This window comes from Microcaecilia unicolor, chromosome 2 (genome assembly GCF_901765095.1).
Source record: "Microcaecilia unicolor chromosome 2, aMicUni1.1, whole genome shotgun sequence".
NCBI classification, from domain to species: Eukaryota; Metazoa; Chordata; class Amphibia; order Gymnophiona; family Siphonopidae; genus Microcaecilia; species Microcaecilia unicolor.
The window spans coordinates 302,398,655-302,423,507 of NC_044032.1; the positions used below are offsets into that span (position 1 = coordinate 302,398,655).

At 42.5% G+C, this 24,853-nt stretch overlaps 1 protein-coding gene across 12 annotated transcripts in view; it reads left to right on the forward strand.

The window, feature by feature from the left end:
* Positions 1–24,853, forward strand: part of PTPRD (protein tyrosine phosphatase receptor type D) — a 1,064,164-nt gene that overhangs the window by 558,628 nt on the left and 480,683 nt on the right. For all 12 annotated transcript variants that reach the window (XM_030194293.1, XM_030194296.1, XM_030194294.1 and 9 more), the window contains one exon: positions 4,294–4,875. In XM_030194293.1, the coding sequence (XP_030050153.1) occupies positions 4,294–4,875 (582 nt within the window). The remainder of the gene's footprint in view (positions 1–4,293; positions 4,876–24,853) is intronic.

The following is a 24,853-nucleotide window of genomic DNA, read 5'->3' on the forward strand; positions in this document are numbered from 1 at the left end:
GTCTTCTTAGAACAGGCTAAAAACGGGTGTCTTAGAACAGGCTAAAAATGGGTATCTTCTTGTATGATTACCTAAGCGCCCTGCTAAGCCTTTTTTAGTATCTTGCACTTCTTTTATAACAACACTAGTGGAAAAGGCCCGTTTCTGACACGAATGAAACGGGTGCTAGCAAGGTTTTCCTCAGAGTGTGTATGTTTGAGAGAGTGTGTGTGAGAGTGACTGTGTGTGAGAGAGAGAGTGAATGTGCGAGTGTGTGTGTGTGTGTGACAGAGAGAGAGTGAGACTGGGTGTGAGTGTGTCTGTGAGAGAGAGAGTGTGTGTGTGAGAATGAGAGTGTGTGCCAGGGTTCCCCCCCCCTCCGAGTTTCAGGGTCCATCACCCCCTCCCTCCGAGTTTCTGGGTCCATCCCCCTCTCTGAGTTTTTGTGTCCCCTCCCTCCCTCCGAGTTTCAGGGTCACCCTCCCTCAGAGTTTCAGGGTCCTCCCCTCTCTCCCTCCCTCCCTCCCTCCCTCTGAGTTTTAGGGTCTGTCCCTCCCTCCCTCTTTCCAGGGTCCCTTCCCTCCCTCCATCTGACCCTTCCATCCTACCACAGTGCTTCTCCCGTCCACCAGCTAAGTCCTGGTCTGACCCACAGCCAGCAGGAGCTCCCTGTCACTCACAGACATCGAGAGGCAACGGCGGGGCTCACGCAGCCACGGGCACTCAGCATGTTAAAGTTCGGCTCCCAGTTTTGTTTCACGCATATGCTGGTTGCTTAGTTGTTCGTTTGCTCGGCCGCCAACCGCGAGACACAGAGAGGGTAGGCGGTGTGCAGGCACGCTGAAAACTATTTTCGTTGGTTGGTTGCCTTGCCTCTCACTGTTCCGCCCTCGACGTCATCACGTTTTGTTGCGAGGGCGGGCAGAGAGAGATGGTGACAGACTGATGAACCTAATAAACCTTACGAACCCTTCAGTTCAGTGAAGCCACGGAGTCAGCTTCAGAACGTTGGCGGTGGAAATTATTATAGTAGATTAGCAGTTTCCTTATTCGGAATGGACTTCCATCACCCACCATTCCAGATACATAATTTTATGCCATTCAGACAAAACTCGGACATATTGAAGAAGTCATATGCAGGAATAAATCTCTCCATCCTCTCTTTGAAGTTGGATATTAAGGGGCAAATATAGATTCAACGTGCTGAGCTCTCATTTGATAAGAGTATCTGAGTTTCAGGATTCCGTTATGGAATACTAGCATAAGTCAGCATCAGTGCTCCTACATTTATGTAGCCAATTATGTCATGTCAATAGCAAGTAGAAATGCTGTACTTTAGCATGCAACTTACACTACTTATTGTGTAAATTTTGCATGCAAATATTGGTCTAACCCATGCCCTTCCCCTGTGTTGCACATCTTATTTATAGAACTAGTGAAAAAGGCCCGTTTCCGTAACAAATGAAACGGGCGCTAGCAAGGTTTTCCTCGGAGTGTGTATGTTTGAGTGTGTGTGAAAGTGACTGTGTGAGAGAGAGAGACAGTGAATGTGCGAGTGTGTGTGTGTGTGTGTGTGTGACATAGAGTGAGGCTGTCTGTGTGAGAGTGTGTGTGTGAGATTGAGAGTGTGTGTGTGAGAAAGAATGAGAGTGTGCGGCAGGGGCCCTCCCTCCGTCACACGCCCTCCTTCCCGCTCCCCCCTGTCTACCCTCCCCCCTTCCTTCCCCTCCCCCTTTCCCCTCCCCCTCCCCTTTTTCCTCCCCTCTCCCTTCCCAGCTTCAGGGTCGTGGTCCCTCTCCCTCCGCCTTTCAGGGTCGTGGCCCCCCTTGCTCCCACTCCCACGTTCAGGCTGGCTCCCTCCCTTCCTCCCTCCCACGTTCAGGCTGGCTGGCTGGCTGGCTGCCTCCCTCCCACCCTCCGACGTTCAGGCTGCCTGCCTGTCTCCCTCTCTCCCTCGCACGTTCAGGCTGGCTCGGGGCGACGGTAGTCCTCCCTTCTTTCTTGCAGGTCGTTTGCATAGGTTCGCCAATAGTCTGATGTCACGTTTTATCGCGTAGCAACGGGTGGGCGATGCGATTCGTTGAGTGTCATTGCTCCGCCCTCGACGTCATCACGTTGTGACGAGAAGGCGGGGCAGACACTCATGGAGAAACAGCGATCTACACAACTACAAATTTAGAACATTTGGAGACTTGTGGCTTCATTAGAACGTTGGAGGTGTGTTTTATATAGAGAGATAATGCTGAGCATTCGCCTACTTCTTACACACACAAGCGTACACTTACCGGAGTAAGTGCTACTATTCTATACAGTTAGGGCCCTGTTTACTAAGGTTCGCTAGCATTTTTAGTGTGAGCTAAAAATTAGCGTGTGCTAACCGTGTAGTCACCTATAAGAATATTTTGGGCATCTATACAGGTAGCATGCACTAATGCTTAGCGCATGCTAAAAACGCTAACGCACAGCTTAGTAAACAGGGCCCTTAAAGTGTGCATATGGCACTTAATATCGGCACTTGCATCGCATCCGTTCCTGACTCACTCATGAAAAAAGAATACTATGACAACCTTATAAATTGGAGAAATAATTTTGGCCGCAGCTTTATTAACCAATCAAAAATTCATAACCAACACAAATAAAAATTTTATTATCAATATTTCAATGCAACCTTCACTTTTCTTATTACCTTTTATAAAGCTAGTCAGTGCCAACGTAGCTGCATATATTTATTCCATCAAATGTATTAATACTCCATGAACCACCTTGTAAAGTGAGACCTGCGGTGACGTCAAGGTCTCACTTCTCCTTCTGGTAGTTTCACACACAAGCAGATTACACTGTACCATATTTTTCCAGTAAATTCGTTATCCTTAAATGACGGCTGCTTGAAAATTTCTCATTTAAATTATTGCAGCTGCGACTTCAACTACCCATTTTAACATCCCTAAACATCGCTATTCCAACTACAAAATTACCCAAGATCCCAATCCCAACCCTCATTCTTCTAAATTTTGGGTGGGATGAAATTTCTTGCTTCAGTTCTCTCAACTAGTTTTCATCCTTGGTGCCCATCAATTCTCCTCAGCCCGGAGCCCGCCAATTTTCCTGACTTTCTTGTGCTCTTTTGCTCCGCCCCCACTAAAAAAAAAATTACATACTTTTGCAGTCACTATTCTTTCTGTTCTAATTTGGATGCCTACTAAACCTCAACATCTCTACCCAGTAATCCCTTCTTATTTTGTTTACCCCTTTTTGCTAATTAATTTGTTAATTAATTCGATTACTTCAAATTTCATTAATTTTAATTTTTAATTCCTAAGTCTTTATAAGACTCATATTGCAAAATAATTAAATTATCTTCCTATCGAGTATATATCTTCCCCCTCACCCATTTTTCTTTTATCCCTTCACCATAACAAAATATATATAAGCACTACTTCAGCAATGCCAGTATTATCCACCCATAATTGATCTTATGGGTTTTCTTAAATTTAGGTGCCAAGTTATAGAATGAAGGGGTAAAAGTGTATTTTGATTTATTGGAAACCTTAGGCATAAATTTGGATGTGTTTTTTTGGATGCTACAGAATTTTGCAGAATTGAGTGCACAATGTTTATAATACGATCTGTATTTTAATTGGTAAATTTAATCTATGGGATTTCTCTGTTTTAGCAATGCATCATCAGTTTTACTGTGATGGAGAAGTTCAGAAGGTCAGAATAGAAAAAAAAGCTCTAGTATTGAAATTTACTTCTCTCGAAAGATAGGACTTTCTTTTTGTGATTCAGAATCCTACCAAATCAGGGCACAGTCACATTTAGGGGTCCTTTTACTAAGCTGTATTAAGCAGTAACACATGCTTACCGCAGGTTAAAAAGCTACTACCGTGGGACGAACTCTGGTGTCCTGTGGTAGTTTTGGAATTGGTGCACACTTTGCACATGCTAAAAAATAGATTAGTGTGGGGTGGGGAAGGTGGAAAATAGGCATGCCCTGTGCTAATCAGTTAACATGTGGGCATTGGTGCGCACTGACCGATAAGTGCAGGAGCTCCTACTGCCTACAAAATAGCTGGTGGAAAGGGCTCCCATGCTAATGGCTATGTGCTAATTGGGAAATTAGTGAGTGGCCTTTAATAGAAAAAAAAAGAAATTGTGGCCGTTTTACAGCCGCATCAAAAGTAGCCTCAGCGCAGGCCACCTTTTAGCACAGCTTAGTAAAAGGGTCCCTTAGTTCTGAAATATGATGTGTCGACAAGTGTTAAACATACAGTGCATGATTCTTTTTTTTCCCCCTCCTAAATTATTTTCTAGCCTTACCCAGATCTCCAGGAACTCCAGTAGTGACTGAAAGCACAGCAACAAGTATAACATTGACTTGGGACTCTGGAAATCCGGAGCCCGTCTCTTACTACATTATTCAACATAAACCTAAGAACTCGGAAGAGCAATATAAAGAAATTGATGGGGTGGCAACAACGCGATACAGTGTTGCCGGGCTAAGCCCATATTCAGAATATGAATTCCGGGTAGTTGCTGTGAACAACATTGGACGGGGCCCACCCAGCGAACTGGTGACAACAAGGACATCGGAGCAAGCCCCATCTAGCGCTCCACGCAATGTACAGGCTCGTATGCTGAGCTCAACAACTATTTTGGTTCAGTGGGAAGAGCCGGAGGAGCCCAATGGGCAGATTCGTGGCTACAGGGTTTATTACACCATGGATCCTACTCAGCATGCCAGCAGCTGGACAAAGCACAATGTAGCCGACAGCCACATCACCACTATTGGGAATCTGGTACCACAAAAAACATACTCTGTGAAGGTCCTTGCTTTTACTTCCGTTGGGGACGGGCCTCTCTCCAGTGAAATTCAGGTCATCACTCAAACTGGAGGTAAATTTTACTATCAACAAAAATTGTTGAAATACGCAGTGAACAGAGTGCGTAAAATTGAAATATTGTCATGTGATGAAAACAGTAACAGCCTTGAAATGTGTATCTTAAAAACCCCTGGTGGATGATAATACTGCAAAAGTCTTATTTTGTGGCAGGAGAGAGAGTGGAGTTCCAGCCATTACGCAACAGCAGCATCTATTGCCAAGCTGTGACTAGATCAGATGGGGAAAGAGTTAAATCAGTGTAATTCTATTAATTAACACCCACCTTTACATCCCATTTGCATGCATAGGTAGAATGCTGTCACTTTCTATTGTAGGTGTACACATGCATGAAAGTGGCCACAAAACACCTAAGTGCTACTCTGTAAGGGCACATAGAAGCGGCATAGGGGTCTTTTTACTAAAGGGTTGCCGCGTGACAACCTGTAACTACTGCTGGCCCAACGCTGCCACCGGTAGTTCTGCCATGAGCTGACATCATTTCCATCACCACAGAAAATAATTCCACAATTTCTAGCATGGCACTAACCCAGTTGTAATCGGGCAGTAACATGTGCTGCCTGGTTACTGTGGAAACCCTTACTGCCACCTCAGTGGGTGCTCCCCCCTCCCCCCCGCATGACCACACAGTAAGAATAATCTTACTGCATGGACATGTCTTTTATAGGGGCTTTTTACCCACTGCGGTAAAAAAGGCCCTGGCGCACGACAAAAACAGCCTCCACCGCTATTGCAGGGCGCTTTTTACCACACCTTGGTAAAAGGACCCCATAGTGCATAACTGCAAGAGGAAGCGGTCCCATGGGAGAATCATGGGAGCAGCATGGGAGGTACTGCAGCTTAGAGAATACTGTAAGTTAAGCATTCCCTCGCTGCATTTACACACCCTCAGTTAGTCAGGTCTATGGATAGTGGGCTGTATATTTAATGTTATTTAACCGGCCAGGAACAGCTCCAGGTCAGTTAAGTAGCGCTAAGCATCTAAGCGCCAATATTCAGTGTGAGACAGCCAGTTATCTCCGCTGAATATCAGTGCTTAGGGGCTAGATGGCTGTCCGTGAATATTCAAGCTCTGGCTGGCTAGGTTTAGTGGGCAAATCAGACCACATAAATAGCAGTCCTATCTTTGCCCACTATTAACTTAACCGGCCAGCGCTGAATATCCACATGGCCAGTTAAGTTACAGCCAGCAAAAAAAACCCCGGATATTCAAGGCTGGTGACCGGAAATGGCCCAGCGTTGAATGTCTGGGGTCAGCACCAGCTGAATATCGGGGAGAGTGTAACTGGAGGCGCCTAAATGTTGGGATGTTGATGCTGTGTTATGGTAGTAATGTATAACCAAATCTGACCACTTAGATTCCATTATAGAATAAGCTCTCATCATGCAGCATTGAGAAGCCCTGTTACAGAATTCTCACTATAGTTCTATAACCTGATTAAGAGCAGTTTCTTTAAGCAAAAAATTCAAAAGAAAAGAAAGAAGCTGCTGAACTATAAAAACAATGCCCAGGGTACTGAAAGAACTCAAATATGAAATTGCAGATCTTCTGTTAGTGACCTGTAACCTGTCATTAAAATCATCCATAGTACCTAAAGATTAGAGGCTGGCCAATGTAATGCCTATTTTTTAAAAAGGGGGCCAAAGGTGATCCAGGAAATCACAGACCGGTAAACCTTACGTCAGTGCCAGGCCAAAATATTGGAAACCATAGGCGCCGACTCCTTGGATGCTGTGGGTGTTCGAGCACCCCCAATATTTCACCCACCGGAAGTTCGTTCCCTCCCTCCCTCCCTCCAAGTTCCAGGGTCCTCCCTCCCTCCCTCCGAGTTCCAGGGTCATCGTCCCTCCCTTCCTGTTCCAGGCCCCCTCCCTCCGAATTTTAAAAGTCATCTTGACTTACCTCGTCGGGGTTACGGCAGCCGGCAGCAGCAATAAAAAGCATGCAGGCTCGGCACTTACTTCAGTTTTCCCTTCTCTCTCTCTCAGCTCTGGTCCCACCCTTGCGGAAACAGGAAATGAGGGCAGGACCAGAGCTGAGAGAGAGAGAAGGGAAAACTGAAGTAAGCGCTGAGCCTGCATGCTTTTTATCGCTGCTGCCAGCCGCCGTAACCCCGACGAGGTAAGTCAAGATGACTTTTAAAATTCAGAGGGAGGGGGCCTGGAATGGGAAGGGAGGGATGACGACCCTGGAACTTGGAGGGAGGGGCGATGACCCTGGAACTCAGAGGGAGGGAGGGGGACCCTGGAACTCGGAGGGAGGGAGGAGGAAAAGGAGAGAGAGAGAGTGAGGGAGGGACGGGGGCCTGGAACTTGAAGGGAGGGAGGGGGCCTGGAACTGGGAGGGAGGCAGGGGGGCCTGGAACTTGGAGGGAGGTAGAGGGGGAGGGGGATGAGGGGGAGCGGGGAGAGGGAGGGGACAGGGGAAATGCACCACCTGTAGAAAAAAAAAAAAAATCAGCACCCCCAATCATTTTGAAAAGTTGGCTCCTATGTTGGAAACTATTATAAAGAATAAAATCTCTGAACATATAAACAAACATGGTTTAATGGGACAGAGTCAACATGGATTCAGCCAAAGGAAGTCTTGCCTCACTAGTTTACTTTGTTTCTTTGAATGCGTGAATAAACATGTGGATAAAGGTGAGCCGGCTGATGTAGTGTATCTAGATTTTAAGAAAATTTTTGACAATGTCCCTCATGGGAGACACCTGAGAAAATTAAAAACCCATGAGACAGGAGACAGTGTTCTGTTGTGGATTAGGAATTGGTTGATGGATAGGGATAAATGAGCAAGGAGCCCATTTTTTAAAGAGAAAAACATTTAAAAACTGTCATAAAACAGCATTTGTACAGATTAGGGCAGGTTTACGGTATGCCTAACACTTGGATGTTTTACATCCATAATGGAACAAAACAAAGACATTCAGGGCAATAATCTAAACTCTTTGATCTAGACCTGTTTTTAGAATCAATAAGGCACAAAAAAGTGCCCTAAATGACCAGATGACCACTGGAGGGAATCAGGGATGTGCCCCCCTTACTCCCCCAGTGGTCACTGACCCTCTTCCACCCCCAAAAAAATTTAGAAAAAATATTACTTACCAGCCTGTATGACAGCCTCAGATGTTATAGCCAGGTCTATTAGAGCATCATACAAGTCCCTGGAGTCGTCTAGTGGTCAGTGCAGTGCACTGTAGACAGGTGAACACAGGCCCATATCTCCCTCCACTTGTTACACTTGTGGTGGAAACTGTGAGCTAGAAACCCACGGTACCCACATATAGGTGCTGTCTTCACCCGTAAGGGCTATTGTAGTGATGTACAGTTGAGGGTAGGGGGTTTTGGGTGGATTTTGGAGGGCTCAGCAGACAAGATAAGGTGTGTACCTGGGAGCATTTATTTGAAGTCCACAGCATTGCGCCCTAGGGTTTTCCATTGTTCTCCTGGGATGTCTGTGTGGCCAGTCTACTAAAAATGCTGGCCCCTCCTACATCCCAATGGCTTGATTTTCTATGTTTTTCACTTGCATGTTTTTTTTTTCAAAAATGACCTGAAAAGATAAATGCACACAGCACAAAATTTTGTTATAAACGGTATTTTCGGGGGGAAAAAAAGATAGATGTTTTGTGGTTTTGAAAATGGTCATGTTTTCTATTCGGATTTGGGATATTTAGTTTAAACGTCCAAAATCAGACTTGGACGTCATATAGAAAATGTCCCTCCTATTCTGTCAGTGGAGGAAGGTGAATAGTGAAGAGCCCCAGGGATCTGTACTGGGACCACTGCTATTTAACATATTTATTAATGATCTGGAAATAGGAATGATGAGTGAGGTGATTATATTTGGAGACAACACAAAACTATTCAAAGTTGTTAAAACGCATGCGGATTGTGAAAAATTTCAGGGAGAACTCGGGAAATTGGAAGACTGAACATTCAAATGAAAGATGAAATTTAATGTGGACATGTGCAAAATGATGCACGTTGGGAAGAAAAATCCAAATCAGAATTATTTGATTCTAGCTTCAACCTTAGGAGTCAGCACCAAAGAAATGATCTAGGTGTTAAATCAATTTTTTTACTCTTTCAAATGTACAAAGACTAGGGAACACTCAAAGAAGTTATATGGCACTTTTAAAACAAATAGGAAGAAATATTTTTTCACTCAACAAATGGATCTCGTTGCCAGAGGATGTGATATCAGCGATTAGTGTTTCTGAATTTTAAAAAGGTTTGGACAAGTTCGTGGAGGAAACGTCCACAGTCTGCTTCTGAGATAAAGATGGGTAAAGCCACTGCTTGCCCTAGGATCAGTAGCATGAATTTTACTACTATTTGGGATTCTGTCAGATACTTGTGACCTGAATTGGCCACTGTTGGATGCAGGATACTGTGCTAGATGGGCCATTGGTCTGACCCAGTATGGCTATTCCTCTACTCTTAAGTTCTGCTATCCAGTAGTAATTTTATTACTGAGCTATATTTTTGAATTGCAAGGAGTCTCTAAATTTTACTTAGTGCTGTGAACCTGCAGCTGCTTTATTTCACATTTCTTGTTCCTCCACTGCATTTTCACTTTCCTTACAAAGCTTCTGCAGGTGATCAGTAATAAACTTTGTAGAATTTTTCATCAGTTCTTCCAGTTATTTTATCTTCATTTCTTTTTTGTTGGAAACAGTTTGATAAATGGCCAAGAATGCATGTAAGTTTAAATAGAAAAAAAAATTGCCATCCTAGGTGATTTTCTGTCTTTGGTTAAGTTGTGCCATTAGGATTACATTTATTAGCCCACCTAGAAAGATATGTTTGAAGCACCTACATTTCCTGAAAAATGCATTTGCATGTATAGATCAGCTACATGTGTAAGCTGCAGAGATTCCGAGGGCCCTGTTTACTAAGCCACACTGTAGGTGCACTAAGAATTTAGCACGCGCTAATGCTAGAGACACCCACAGGAATATAATGAGTGTCTCTATCGTTAGCACGTGCTAAAAAGATAACTCGCCTACAGCGCGGTTTAGTAAATAGGGCCCTAAGGGAGGTGGTTTGAGTGGCCTGAAAAGAAATGTGTCTACTTTCCATGCATCAGTGTTTGTACCAACCCTGACCCACTTGCAAGTGATTGCAACCTGCTCATTCAGACCTAGGTTCTCCACCACTGATAGGGGCAACTGTGCAAGCTGTAAAGCTCTATGGTGTCACCAGCATCTCAAGCACTCTGTCAGACATGTTATTTCTCTCTTCTCTTTGACTGGCTCTGCTTGCAAATGCAAGTTTCTAAAATTAGCCATTTATGCATGTAGGCACCGGCAAGTAGAAATGTTGTAAAATCAGCACATGTACCTCTGTATCCTGCCACCTTATATATATAAACTCCCAAGTGAAAGCTTCTGGTGTATGTACCACCACCAAAATTTGGCAGATCCTTTTGTTAAAAAATAAAAAAAAAAGGAGCATGTGTGTGGGGAGGGGGTGGGGGATGCCATGACCTAGATCTGGACATCTCAGTTCCAATGTCTATGACCTCTTTAAAATGTATTTGTTTGTAAAATCTTATATAGTGCTATGGTGATATAGATCATACAAGGTGGATTACGATAAAATAAAATAATACATCAACAATGGATCGTATAGGAGGATATTGCTGTGTCTCTAGCATATGACAACACTGGATCTGTCACATCCCAGCATGTCTGAGTTCTGTTCTTACTTTTCAGGCTTGTTCCTGCCTGTTTGGCCTGTAGAAGCTGGGGTATTTGTACAAAAACTGCATTCACTACCTACAGGCAGAGAGTCCAAGCCATCATACAGTAATGACACTTTGCATGCTTGCTATTGTGGAGGATTGGCCTAATGGTTAGACCACTGGTCTTGCAATCCAGAGGTGGTCAGTTCAAATCACACTGCTGCTTCTTGTGATCTTGGGCAAGTCACTTAACCCTCCATTGCCTCAGGTACAAACTTAGATTGTGAGCCCTCCTGGGACATAGAAATATCCAATGTACCTGAATGTAACTCACCTTGAGCTACTACTACGGCCGTGGACAGTGAAAGACTGAAGAGCTGGAGAGATAAGTGAACCCTTTCAATATCAACACACAGCAGTTTAGAGTGTGATAGAGGGAACTTATCAAGGAGGGTTTTTAGCCGATGATGAATGGATAGAACTCCCTAACGTTGAATTAATTCAACAAAGGAGGACCCTATCATCGATTGAGGCTTTTCCTCCTTTATAATAACAACATAGCTACAATTGTTCAGTGGATATCTTCCTGTGTAGATTATCGTGTTTGAATGTGTGATAGTCCAATAGCTCTATATTGAGGTTTAGGTAATTTTATAAAGTCATTTTTGCCTGATTGTGGACCTGTATAGAACATATAAGAGCATAAGAGTAGCCATACTGGGTCAGACTAATGGTTCATCTAGCCCAGTATCCTGTTTTCCAAACAGTGGCGAAGCCAGGTCACAAGTGCCTGGCAGAAATCCAAATGGTGGCAACACTCCATACTACAAATGCCAGGCAAAGCAGTTGCTTCCCATGTCTGTCTCATTAGCAGACTATGGACTTTTCCTCCAGGAATTTGTCCAAACCTTTTTTAAACCCAGATACACTAACCGCTGTTACCACATCCTTTGGCAAAGAGGATGCATTTCCATAATGGTATGCCCTTTTCCAGTAGGTGTATATAGGGGCAAAGTTTGAGTAGACCATTGGTAGAGATTACTAAGTACACATGTAGATATACAATACACTAATGTTTGAATGTATTTAAATAATATGGGGGGGGGGGGGAGAAACATGTCTGCAATGGACTGATGATTGTACTGATGAAGCTTTATAGGGCTGAAGGCCTGCTTCTTTTACAACGGTCCATAAATCTTAGGAAGCTTATTGACATTAATAATGACTTATAAATATATTGATATGAGATGTATTTTGGACACTTTCATATGTGTGATCAGTTTTTTTGAGACTTCCATTTTTGAATGGACTGACTAGTCTGTCAATAGGGCAGTTCTCGAGGTCTCACAGCAATAGGGGGCCCCCTCTCTTTTGCCTTCTATTGTGTTGCTCTATCTCTATGTAATTCCCTACCATCAATGCTTTGTCTTGAACTTGCCTTTCCCAAATTTAAGACGACCCTAAAAACCCATCTATTTAAACTAGCTTTTGGTGAAAACCTTTAAGTTTCTTCCCTTCGCCAGGTGGTGGCAAATCACTTTCTGTCCTGGTTGAATGTGTATAGAACCTGGAACATTTGGTATTATGTGTTCTCTACCTATATAAGCGCATAAATATGGAACACATTCCCAAAAGCTGTGAAAACAATCCACGACCACCTAAACTTCAGGAAATCACTAAAAACCAACCTCTTCAAAATGGCCTACACTACATATCCAACGTAAATCCCCACATCCGGCCACACAACTAAACCAAAGACCGAACTGGACAATATGCAACCTCCCTCCTTTCGACCCTAATGGAGCTTGGAATACATCTACCTTTTTCGAACACAACATAACCTTGTATCTGTTCTCTACCGGATTTGGCAAACGCCTTACAGTACTGTGTAAGCCACATTGAGCCTGCAAATAGGTGGGAAAATGTGGGGTACAAATGCAACAAATAAATAAATAAAATACCTATTAATTGTGTTTGTCTTTTTATGTTTAGGAATGATTGCCGCTGTCTTTTATTTTCTCTGTCCTATCAACTATTGGCGTTCCTTTCTGTTTCTATGGCTTGACTATTAATGTGAACCACCATGCTGTATATTATGAATGGTGGAATATTAAATAAATGTTAACTGTAACCAATGGACGTAATATATGTTGGATGGGTGGTTAGAGACCTGTGACCTAAAGCTTACTGCTGGAGGACCAGTCTGCCCCTGCTTCCTTTGTTTAGCAGTATGAGTTATTCCAGCTGGGTCTTTTAGCCCCCCCCCCCCTCACCCACCCCCACCCCACACACACAAATATTGTGATCATAACAACTATTTTATCTGGTTGCAGGGCTACTTTTATATAAGCAGTAAACTGCTGTACAATCAAGCACTGCTCTATACTGAAGAGCCTGAAATAATTTTCAAACTCACAATTTCTTTTTAAATAGTCTCATTTTAAAATATGTCAAAATTCTTTGTGGGTGTGCCTTTAACAGTTTTCCAGGAAGTTATTTATTTGTCAACCTTGTTATGTGTTTATCTAATACAGCTCCAGGTACCAATACCATGAGTAAATTATCTTAGAAATTCACAATTGTTTCACAGTAAGGGGTTAATTTTGTAAACTTCTTTTTTTTTTTTTTGCAAGTCAACCCTGTTTTAGCCACAGAAAAGAGCTTTTATAAAATTACCCCAGGAATTTAGGCGCACCTAAAAGTAGGCATGGGGAATATTCATGCTTATTCTACCAGACCCAAACAGAGACATGTTCATGCATTTTATAAAATACACACATACTTCACACTTGTGCATTTACATCAGCTCCCGGACATGGAGGTACGTTTTACCTGTAATTATTGTTGTTTGTGTGAGGCTATTCTATAAAATCAAATGGGCACCCATGTTGTCTTTATAAAGTGGCAGAGTGAGTAGATGAACAAAAGAAGCATGTGTTCATTACAATGATAATCAGCGGGTAAAAAGCAAGGAGAAAACAAACAATGGAAAAAATCTTATCAAACATGCGGTCTTTACTTACAAAATACAGTCTATATCCAAAGAATGTCGGTGGTGTTCAGTGACACCAATCCATGGCACAAAAGACTCATGCAGTGTTTATTAAAAGCATGTAGTCTATCTCATAAGAGAGTCTGTAGCATTCAGTGGCACCAATTCTTGACACATAGGACTCGACACGGCAGTGTTTTGGCACAAATGCCTGCGTCAAGAATCGTCAGAGCTAATACTGGTGGAGTAGGAACCTTGGTGAATGGAGTAGAACATCAATAAAAGCACCTCACGATGGAGTCAAACCGCACAGTATGTGTCACACATGTTCTAGTCCATTCACCAAAGTTCTTACTTCACCAGTGTCACAATAGTGATTTAGCTTTGTTGACTCCTGACGCAGGCCTTTGTGCCAAAACACAGCTTTGTCAAATCTTGTGTATTTTCTGCCTAGGTGATCTGCTGTAAAATTGCCCTCCACAGTCCTATATTTTATCAGTCACCCTATTGCTAATGCCAGTGTATATGTCCTGCTTATTTGATGTTTGGTTTATACCATATACATGGAAAGTAGAAACACACACACACACACAAAAAAAAAACCATTTTCATTATAAGAACATAAGAATAGCCATACTGGGCCAGACCAATGGTCCATCTAGCCTAGTATCCTGCTTCCTGCAGTGGGTCAATCCAGATCACAAGTACCTGACAGAAATCCAATTAGTAGCACCATTCCATGCTACCAATCCCAGGACAAGCAGCGGCTTCCCCCAAATCCATCTCAATAACAGTTCTGAAGTTTTCTCTCTCTCTTGTCTCTCATGTATGTATATTACTTTATGTGCACTCAGCATGCTGGTCATCTGTTTTGTCCCAGTAGATTTTAGTTACTAAGTTACTCATTGTCATGACCCAGTTAGATTGATCCACTATCCATTTCTGATCTGGTCACCACAGGAATTTTCTATTTCTTTATCACATATCTATCATCATCATCATCCAGTTCTAGATAGATTACTTACTGTACCCTCCAGTGCCAGAGCTCCTTGCCTTGGTAATTTGAAGACACCATGGAGAATGAAAGTAGTATATAAAAGTGTATTGATGTGACTCTCATTTTGGGCATTTTAACATTTGTAAACTACTTGAGTTGATGGAATTTTCTTACACTCTGAAACCATCGCTGAAATACCTGCAAGCCATTTGATTCACAAGATGAAGACAAGGTGGAAAAAAACATAGTAATTTCAAAAATAGGTTCACAGTATTTTGTGTGTGTGTGTGTGTGTGTGTGACATGTATATTTTTTGAAGAAAGAAAAGGCTGGTGATACTCACCTAGCTCAAGTAGCTTATAAATGTGGATGTGCCCTAGGAGTCATGTCTATGCACTTTATATATAAGTAGATCTAGATAGGCATAGAGATATATTTTGCAGTTTGTTTAGCAAGATTGGTATGAGATCTCTTTTTATCTTATTGTGATGTGTTTGTGAAATAGAAACATAAAACTTAGCAATAAACCTGGTAACATTGCATTTCTTTGACATCTGTAAATGAGCAACATTACCTGGAAGAGGCTATCTTAAAACTGATTCAACATTTGCCTGAAGAAAAAAAAAGGGAACAAAACATTCCTATTTTAGATTCATCTTTTTAGTGTTGTTTGATTACCTCCTGTTGATATGGCATACATTTCTCCCCAGTTATGTATTTATATATTGAGATTTATTAACCACCTTATTAACCAAGGTGGTGTACAGCTTTATTACCAGTATACACAATAGTAAAATGACTAAATATAAGCATGAATACAGTCAATGAGGTAAACTTACAGATGGCAAATCAAATCCTAGTAATAGAAAGATAAACATTTAACAGCATTATAAAACAATCACATAATTGAAATATAACAGAGTAGATTACGGCAGATAAAGACTTATATGGTCCATCCAGTCTGCCCAACAAGATAAACTCGTATGTGTTACTTTATATGTTTACCTGACCTTGATTTGTCCTTGCCATTTTCAGGGCACAGACTGTAGAAGTCTGCCCAGCACTAGCTTTGCTTCCTATTTACCGGTGTTGCCACCCAATCTCCGCTAAGCTTCTGTGGATCCATTCCTTCTGAACAGGATTCCTTTGTGTTTATCCCACACATTTTTGAATTCTGTTACTGTTTTATTTATTTTTTTATTTGTTACATTTTTATCCCACATTTTCCCACCTATTTGTAGGCTCAATGTGGCTTACATAGTACCAGAGAGGACTTTGCAGGCTCCGGTGTGAACAAATACATGGTGATGTTGTGGTAAGATCAAGTTCATGTGGCACAGCCACGTTAGGGAATCGGAGAACGGAAGAGTTGTGTTATATCCATTACGTGCTTTAGTTTGGTTGTGTTGCAGAGATTAGGCATTTCAGTTGGATTGGTAGGGTATGCCTTTTTAAACCGGTTGGTTTTTAGTGATTTCTTCATCTCCATCACCTCCCGTGGGAGGGCATTCCAAGTCTCCACCACTCTCTCTGTGAAAAAATACTTCCTGACATTTTTCCTGAGTTTGCCCCCCTTCAACCTCAATTCATGCCCTTTAGTTCTGCCGCCTTCCCGTCTCCGGAAAAGGTTTGTTTGCGGATTAATACCTTTCAAATATTTGAATGTCTGTATCATATCACCCATGTTTCTCCTTTCCTTCAAGGTATACATGTTCAGGTTGGCAAGTTTCCCCTTGTACGTCTTGTAACGCAAATACCATACCATTTTTGTAGCTTTTCTTTGCACTACTTCAAGTCTTTTTACATCCTTAGCAAGATGTGGCCTCCAAAACTGAACACAATACTCCAGGTGGGGCCTCACCAACGACTTGTACAGGGGCATCAACACCTCCTTTTTTCTGCTGGTTACACCTCCCTCTATACAGCCTAGCTAAGATAAATGTCATCAGAATAAGTATAATATCATAATAGGCAGCATGGAAGAACATCCATATGATACTCAGAATGCACAATACAAATGAAACGCCTTAATAGACACAAATTAGAACATCCAAATAACATAGATACAATGAAACATCTTAATAGGCAGCCAAGGGGGCAAGTACAGTTGAGATATATTGTCAGGACAGACTGAAGGTGAATTACATGTACAGTTGAATAAGATACGAGGAACTAGTCTAAGTGACAGAGAGGAGCATTTTCGATATGACATCTACGTCCGACTTTGGATGTTTTGCAGAAAACGTTCAAAATCTGAATAGGAAAGAAGGTCATTTTTTAAAAAGAAAAATGTCTATTTTTCAAAAATATTGTTTCAAACAAGGTTTTTTTGCTTTGGATATTTTGTTTTTTGGTCCATTTTAGAAAACAAAAATGAATAACTGCAAATGTAGAGATTCATGCTATTGGGATGTATGAGGAGCAAGAATGTTTAGTAGACTGGTCCCTCAGACATCCCAGGAGAGCAATGAGGCACCCTAGAGGGCACTTCTGTGCACTTCATAAAAATGCTCCCAGGTGTACATCTCACCTTTAGTTCCATATCCTGTCCCTTGAGCCCTCCAAAACCCACCCAAAAAACATTGTCCACCACTATACACCACTACAATAACCCTTATGAATGAAGGGGGCACCTATATGTGGGTACAGTAGGGTTTTGATGACTTTAGGAGGGGTCACAGTTTCTACTGCAAGTGTGACAGGTAGAGAGATAAGGACCTGAGCCTCCCAATCCATAGTACACTGCACCAACTACTACACTATTCCAGGGACCTACATGCTGCTCTGATAGACTTGTCTTTAACATCTGAGGCTATCATAGAGGCTGGTAAGTCATATTTTTATTCACATATTTGGTGGGTGGAAGGGGGTCAGTGAGCACTGAGGGGTATTGGAGGGGTTTACCTCCGATTCCCTCCAGTGGTCATCTGCTCATTTAGGGCATCTCTTTGTGCCTTATTTGTTCTGAAAACAGATCTAGACCAAAACGTCTTAGTTTTTTCCTGGATATTTTGGTTTTGTTCCATTATGGCTGTAAAACGTCCAAGTGTTAGACACGCCCTAATCTCGCCTTTGAAACGCCCCCAGCACCTTGTTATTTGGACACACTGCAGATGAATTGCATAGATAAACATCTGCAAAATAGGTTTTGAAAATACTGGTTTGGACGTTTTGAGAAGAAAAACATCCAAATTGGGCGTTATGACACTTTTTGGACATTTTTCTCTTTTGAAAATAAGCTCCAGAGTGTGCAGTAAACTAGACTGGGGTGGAATGGGTGGATAATCAGTCACCACATGTATTAATGGCTTAAGAGAAGAGCCAGTCCTTCACATGCTTCCTGAAGTAGAGATAGTCCTTGAGTGTAGCATAGCCCCTCTAGAAGTGGGTTCCAGAGTACGGGGGTTACTCCTAAGAAGGCTCACTAGCAGGTATCACATTATGCAGTTACTTTTGAGTAGGGTTCATAATAGTGATAATTCTTGAGACCACCTTGGAGTGTAGAGGACCAGTTTCAGCTGTGGGTGCTCTGGTCCATTTTGTCTGAGGACCTTGAAAATCAAAGATATATTAAGCACCATGTTTTACTGGCTGTTAACTGCTGCTTTGTCATCCTGTGGAGACTGATTTCTCAGCTATCTCTATCTCTGTGGTTCCTTGTTGGATTGAGCAAGAAGCCAAGTAGTCTAATGAAGTATGAAAAGTAGAAAAATTCAGTGTTTTATATGTAACTGTTATGTTTCCACAAAAGGGGATTGGTTTCATAATTCTCTTGAAATCTGATTACCATAATAAAGAAAATACTGCATAGCCCATGTTGTGGGCAAAGAAGAAAGATGGTAAATAATCTTTAAAGAAGAGTGCAAAGATACAAGACTTCTATGGAAATTTGGTTTGCTTTAAAGAACATAAATAATTGGGAAAAAATGCATATCTGCTCTTTGCTGTATCCCACTGCTTGTAGTATTGAAACCATCTGATTGCTAGTTGATACTTAGTTTCATTTGTGCAGAAAATCCAATTTCATTCGAGGATTCTTCTTTAATAACAAATGATTAAGTATGTTAAAATATCTTTAGATAAAGGATGTGGACCAAAGTTGTTATTGTGTTCTTAACTAAGTTGCAGCATTCTGGGTTGAAAGTTAATATTTGCCCAGTGGTCCTGTTGAGGAATGAAAAGGAAGGAACTTTACAACTAGTGTGTCACAAGGATCGGTTTTTGGGCCTGTTCCTTTTAACATTTTTGTAAGTGATATTGTGGAAGGGCTGTTTGGTAATATTTGCATCTTTGTAGATGATTCCAAAATCTGCAATAGGGTAATCACTCCTGATGATGTGGATAAAATGATTTGTGACCTAGGATAGCTTGAAGAATGGCCCAGAATTTAGCAGCTAAGATATAATGCTAAAAATGCAGTGTCATGCATTTGGTTACAAAAACACAACAGTATAGGGATAAAGTACTTGTGTGCAAGAAAGAAGAATGAGACTTTGGGGTGATCATATTGACACTTTAGTGGTGTCATAGGAGACTGTGTGAGGGAATAGTGTGGTAATGGCCCTAGAAGTCCCCAGAATCCCCCGGTATCCAGCCCAAACTCAAGGTGAAGTCTCAAGAAGGAAATCTATGGGCTCAGATTCTAGGAGCTGTGGGGGAGAGGTATGCTGAAGGCAGGCAGCCAAGCTGTAGCTTAGTGGTTAGTGCAGCAGACCTTACTCCTGGAGAACTGAGTTTGATTCCCACAGTAGCTCCGTGTGAATCTGGGCAAGTCACCTAACCCTCCATTTCACTAGGTACAAGCAAGTACCTGTATATACTATGTAAACTGCTTTGAATGTAGTTTGCAAAAACCACAGAAAGGTAGTATATCAAGTCGTATTTCCCTAGGATAGGAGTAGAGTGTGCTCCTGAGAGAAAGAAAGGGTGGGACTCAGAAGCCACTGGATGAGAGGAGGAGGGCAACTAAAAATGGCAGTTTGTAGAGGAGCAGAGAGCAGTGGCGTAGCCACAGGTGGGCCTGGGTGGGCCAGGGCCCACCCACATAGGGCTCAGGCCCACCCAACAGTAGTATATGTTTAGCGGTAGCTGGTGGGGATCCCAATCTCTGACAGCTGAAGACTTCCCCCCTGATGGTAACGAAAATGCTGCTCTCCACGATACTGGCACCTACACGTGCTCAGTTTTCAGCACATGTCTGCTGCAGACTGACAAGGTGGAGAGAAGCATTTTTCCACCAGCTGAGATATTTTTTTGGTGTGGTGGAGAACACTTGGTGCCCACCCACTTCTGGCCTAGGCCCACCCAAAATCTGTTGTCTGGCTACGCCCCTGGCAGAGAGAGAGAGAGAGAGAGAGAGAGAGAGAGAGAGAGAGTTGCTCCCAGGTGAAATAAGGACTTGTTCTATCTCTGTAGCTATGGCCATATTTTGTTTTGCCCCTGAACAATAACATCTGAGGAGAATATGGATTTTGTGTTAGAAGTCATGGAGAGCTGAGGGTTTTCTTTTCAGGAACTGTGAGTAAAAGTAAGTGTTTTTCCTCAGCTCTGGGAAATGGTCATGTGGGAGAGTTCTTTTGCCAGCTAGAATAAGGGTGAGACCATTCCCCTTCTGTCTTCTCCAACCCTGGAAAGACAGTGGCAAGTGAAAGGAGCCAAAGCAGTGTGGGTTGCATAGAAGTATCTAGAACCGGATGCTGGGCTTTAAAGTAGAATCCATTAGGTAGAAGCCTGAATGCCGAGAGGCTCCTTGGGTGAGGCTTTTATGTTATGCTATTGGAAGTAATGCTGGCAGTGATATTTAAAGGGAAGTGACCGAACAGGCAGATATATGAGGACTCTAACTGGAGTATTACAGAGGGAATAAGCCTATATAGGGCTGTGCTTGAAGTTTGAAATGATGACTAGATCAAAAGCCCCCAAAATTTCCTGAGAAATGGAATGTTCTTAAATGGTACTGTACATGAAATCCCCAGAAGGAGACTCCTGTTGTCAACAATAAAGAACTTTGTTATTTGGAAAATAATCTTATGTCAATGAGATGCTCTTTTATGGACTTGACTAGCAGGAAAACTCAGGAAATCCTGGTAAGAGAAATCGAGCCTGTGACAATATGTGATGGTCTTCAGGTGGCCTAACAGGTAGAAAAGATGATAGCAAAATCCAGAAGGATATTTTGATGCATAGCAAAAGGAATGTCCAGCAGGAAAAAGAAGACACTAATGTAAGTCTCTGGTCTTTGACATAAAGGGGGAGGGGGTGTTACTTAAATTACCACTTTTCTGTGGTTTTTGCAACTACATTCAAAGCAGTTTACATATTATATACAGGTACTTATTTATACCCGGGGCAATGGAGGGTTAAGTGACTTGCCCAGAGTCACAAGGAGCTGCAGTGGGAATCCAACCCAGATACCCAGGATCAGAGTCTGCTGTATTAACCAACAGGCTCCTCCTCCACTCCGCTTAGTGGAAGAAAGGTAGAATGAGGGAGCATAGGCTGAAGGTAAAAGGTGATAGATTGAGGAGTGACTTCAGGAAATTCTTCAAAAAAGGTGGACGTGGTGGAGATGAAGACTGTATCTGAATTCAAGAAAGTGTGGGACAAGTACACAGGATCTGTAAGGGGGAGGAAGGAATTGTAGATGGCATGGATAGGCAAACTGGATAGGAAATATGGTCTTTGTCTACTTCTATTTTCTATGCTTCTAAGAGATTTTGGACAGGTCGGTTGGCAAAGCAAATGGATCTTCATAGTACTGAGTTTTCCAATGGTTTTGAAAACAGTGACTGCTTGTCAGTTGCATAAGAAACCTTATTGGCCCCTTAGGAGGTGACACATTATTGGCCATTCATGTGTTTGTCATTTGTGGGGAAATTTTTAGAAAAAGTGATGACCTTATAATTGATAAAGTTTTTGAACAGTTCTTTTTGGAGAAATTCAAATCAGGACTTATAGAATTCCAAAGCTTAGAAAGTTTATTACTATATTTATTCGATGACTTCTATGTGGAGTTAAATAAGAGGACAAGGATCTTGATCTCTTACTCGATCCCTCAGTCACTTCTGATATAGTTGAACATATTCCTCTCATAGTTTGACTTTAAGGCAGCTGGGATAGGGTGGGATGATGCTGAAATGGTTTTCTTAATTTCTTTTGCATAGACTGCAACATATGGAGGTTGGCTCATTCTGTTACTGGAGCTGGCAATTGCCACTTTAATGGTACTCCTTCATATCCACAATGCCACCTTAAAAGACACACTACAGACCAGGGAGGATATGATTCTGCAAAGGCAGAGCAGGGAGGGTGGGGCCCAGGGAAGATAAAACCTCTCAGCAGAGCTTCAGGGAGGCCCAGAGAAGAGAAAATAAGCCCTCCAGCATATGCCTTTGCCACATACATGAAAGCAGCCAAAGCTCCACTCAGGTAGGCCAAGTTTATCTTGGAATCCTGTAGAAATTTTAACCAGTGGCATACCTAGGTTAGCTGCCACTACACCCCCCCCCCCCCCCCACACACACACACATCGTGCCCCCTCCCAACGCATTACCCTTCCTCTCGAAGCACATCATCCTCACCAGCTGGGATTGCTCGGAGCAGTTGTACAGCTGTCGGTTCCACCAGTTCCCTGCCCCGGAACAGGAAGTAACATCAGCGGGGGCAGGAAACTGGCAGAGCCGACAGCCACACAACTGCTCCATGTACCCCCTTGCTGCCTACACCCAGTGTGGACCACCTCCACCGCCTTTGGTATGGTAGAGATTTTAACTCTGGAAATCAGGACCTAATTGGGCCTGGTTCTGCTGCACTTTGGAGGACAGAGTTTTCCCTTGAGCTGTTTGTGCTGCCTTTTGAGAGACAGTCTAGTGCACACTGCGGCCTGTAGCAACAGCAAGACACGGGAGACATTTCTTGATTCCAAGGACTGGCTTTTGTGTTTTATTTTTTCCTACCTGGGAAAGGAATAGGTCACCCCTTTCCCCTGCACCTTAATAAATGAATTTGCTTCACCTTTAACCAGCTTCATACTCTCCCTCGCTCACACTGCTACAGCCCTGGTGGATCATTTGCTGGTGGGGAAGGGGGTTTATACTGATGATATACAGAGTACATTCACTGTTGTGCAGGAAATGGAGGAAGAATGTTGGTCATTTAATATTTTGTCTGCGGGAGCTTTCAAGTTGGTATAGGAACAATAACTTTAGCTGAATACTACTAGAACAGAAGCTGTTTGGATTAGCCACCAATCCCCTGTGATCAAATCAAAGAAGTAAAACTTCTGCTGAAATAGGTTATTAGTGGCTCAGTTGAATTCCAGCTTATCTAGGCAGTCTTGCATAAGTGCCATGATTAAGATGGTTGTGCTGGTTTGTTGGAACAGTATGTTTGAATAAATATTTACATAATTCTTCTTGACATAAGTCTACCTTCCTTTGAGCATCTCTGCTGTGCTTTCTTAATTTCATTATTTATGACAGATTTGGCAAATTTTGGCCTTTTTGACTCTAGGAGGTCCAAATACTGGTTACTTCCAGGCTAGATTACAGTCTTCTGGGACTTTCAAAAATTATGTTGTACTACCAGTTCATCACACGGCTGTATGCTATGTGGGTGGGTTGAAGGTGAGAGGTATTTTTAAAGAACTGCATTGATTATTGCCACATTTCAGATTCAGTTTTTAGAGTGCTGATGTTGGTGTTTAAGTCATGCCATCATATGGCCTCTCTGTATTTATCACACTAAAACCTTATGCCCCTCATGGGCCTCACAATTAATTGATATCTTTTGATTGTGTTTTATGATCAGGTGGTTCACTGAGATTGTTCCTGATGTTATGTGTTCTTGGTTATAGCTGCCAGGTTATGGAATGAGCTACCATTGGAACTGATGAACCTGCTTGATTAATTGCCATGTGAGAAAAAACTGAAGACCTTATTTTTTAAGCCAGGCGTATGTTTGACCATCTGTTTTTCACAAAACCTGGAGGCTCAGTTTAGCCTGCCATGTGGTTAACTGTATGAGGACTGAATAATTTTATTGATTGATTTAACTTTATAATTCTATTGCTTTTATTACCCTTAGGGCTCTGTTTACAAAGGAGCGGTAGCGTTTTTAGCGAATGGTAAAAATTAGCACGCGCTAATCATGTAGATGCCCATAATATTCCTAAAAACGCTAGCTCGCCTTTGTAAACAGGTCCCTAATTCTCTTCCTTGTGAATTTTGGAGCCTTTTTACTAAACAGTGTTAAAATCTGGGCTCAGAGTGTTTTAATCAGGAGTTTCTTACACACTAAGCTCAGATTTAATGTGGCAATATTTAGGGCTTTTTAATACATATATTTTTTGCGGGTCCTCAGTAATCTTTTTGTTAGTGTGCTAGAATTACCCCCCCCCCCCCCCCCCACCACCACCCGTTTACTAAGCTGTTCTAGCGGGCTCTGAATGGGTTGTGTCGGGAGATGCTAACACGGCTTAGTAAACAGAGGGGTTAATGCAGGAGCACTTACCATCTATTTAGGAAGTGTTAAGGGCTTTTCGTTGTCTGCATTATCCAATTAGTGTTTGCTAATCAGAATGCTGGATAACACTTTCATGCACTTTCCAATGGACATGAACATGGAACTAATAACCTTGATCCTAAAGCCAGGACGCTATCCTACTCAGCCGGCAGCATACAGGCCCATCTCCTTGGTAAATGTAGATGTGAAGTTATTATCAGAGACCCTGCCAATGGTTATAGCGGAGGACCAAGTAGGATTTGTGAAAGGGCGACATTCAGTGCTCAATGTGAGGAAATTACTATTAGCCATGTCGCATAGCGTGAACTATGGTACAGCTGTGATTGTAACCAGCTTAGACGCAGAGAGAGCTTTTGACCATGTGAAATGGCCCTTCTTATTTTGCACGCTGTGCCATGTGGGAATTGGGGGCTGGTACTGGTCAATGGGGTAAGCTCGGCACACTTTTCAATAGAAAAGGGGACCTGGCAGGGGTGCCTGTTGTCCCTGCTTCTCTTCATACTTATGCTGCGTAGCTCAAGTGAAGTGGCTGGTGTGACTGTTGGGAGGGCGAACTTAAAAGTATTAGCTTATGCAGATGACTTGTTATTAACCCTGATGGCACCACAGTCATCTCTTGAATCTCTAATAAAGATACTTCAAGTATACAGGCAGATGTCTGGGTTTACATTGAACATGAGGAAGTCACAGGTGCTCCCGGTGGAGGAGGGGGGAGAGTGCGACTGGGGCGGGAGATTTCGGGTGTCTTAGATGGGGGGACCCATTAAGTACTT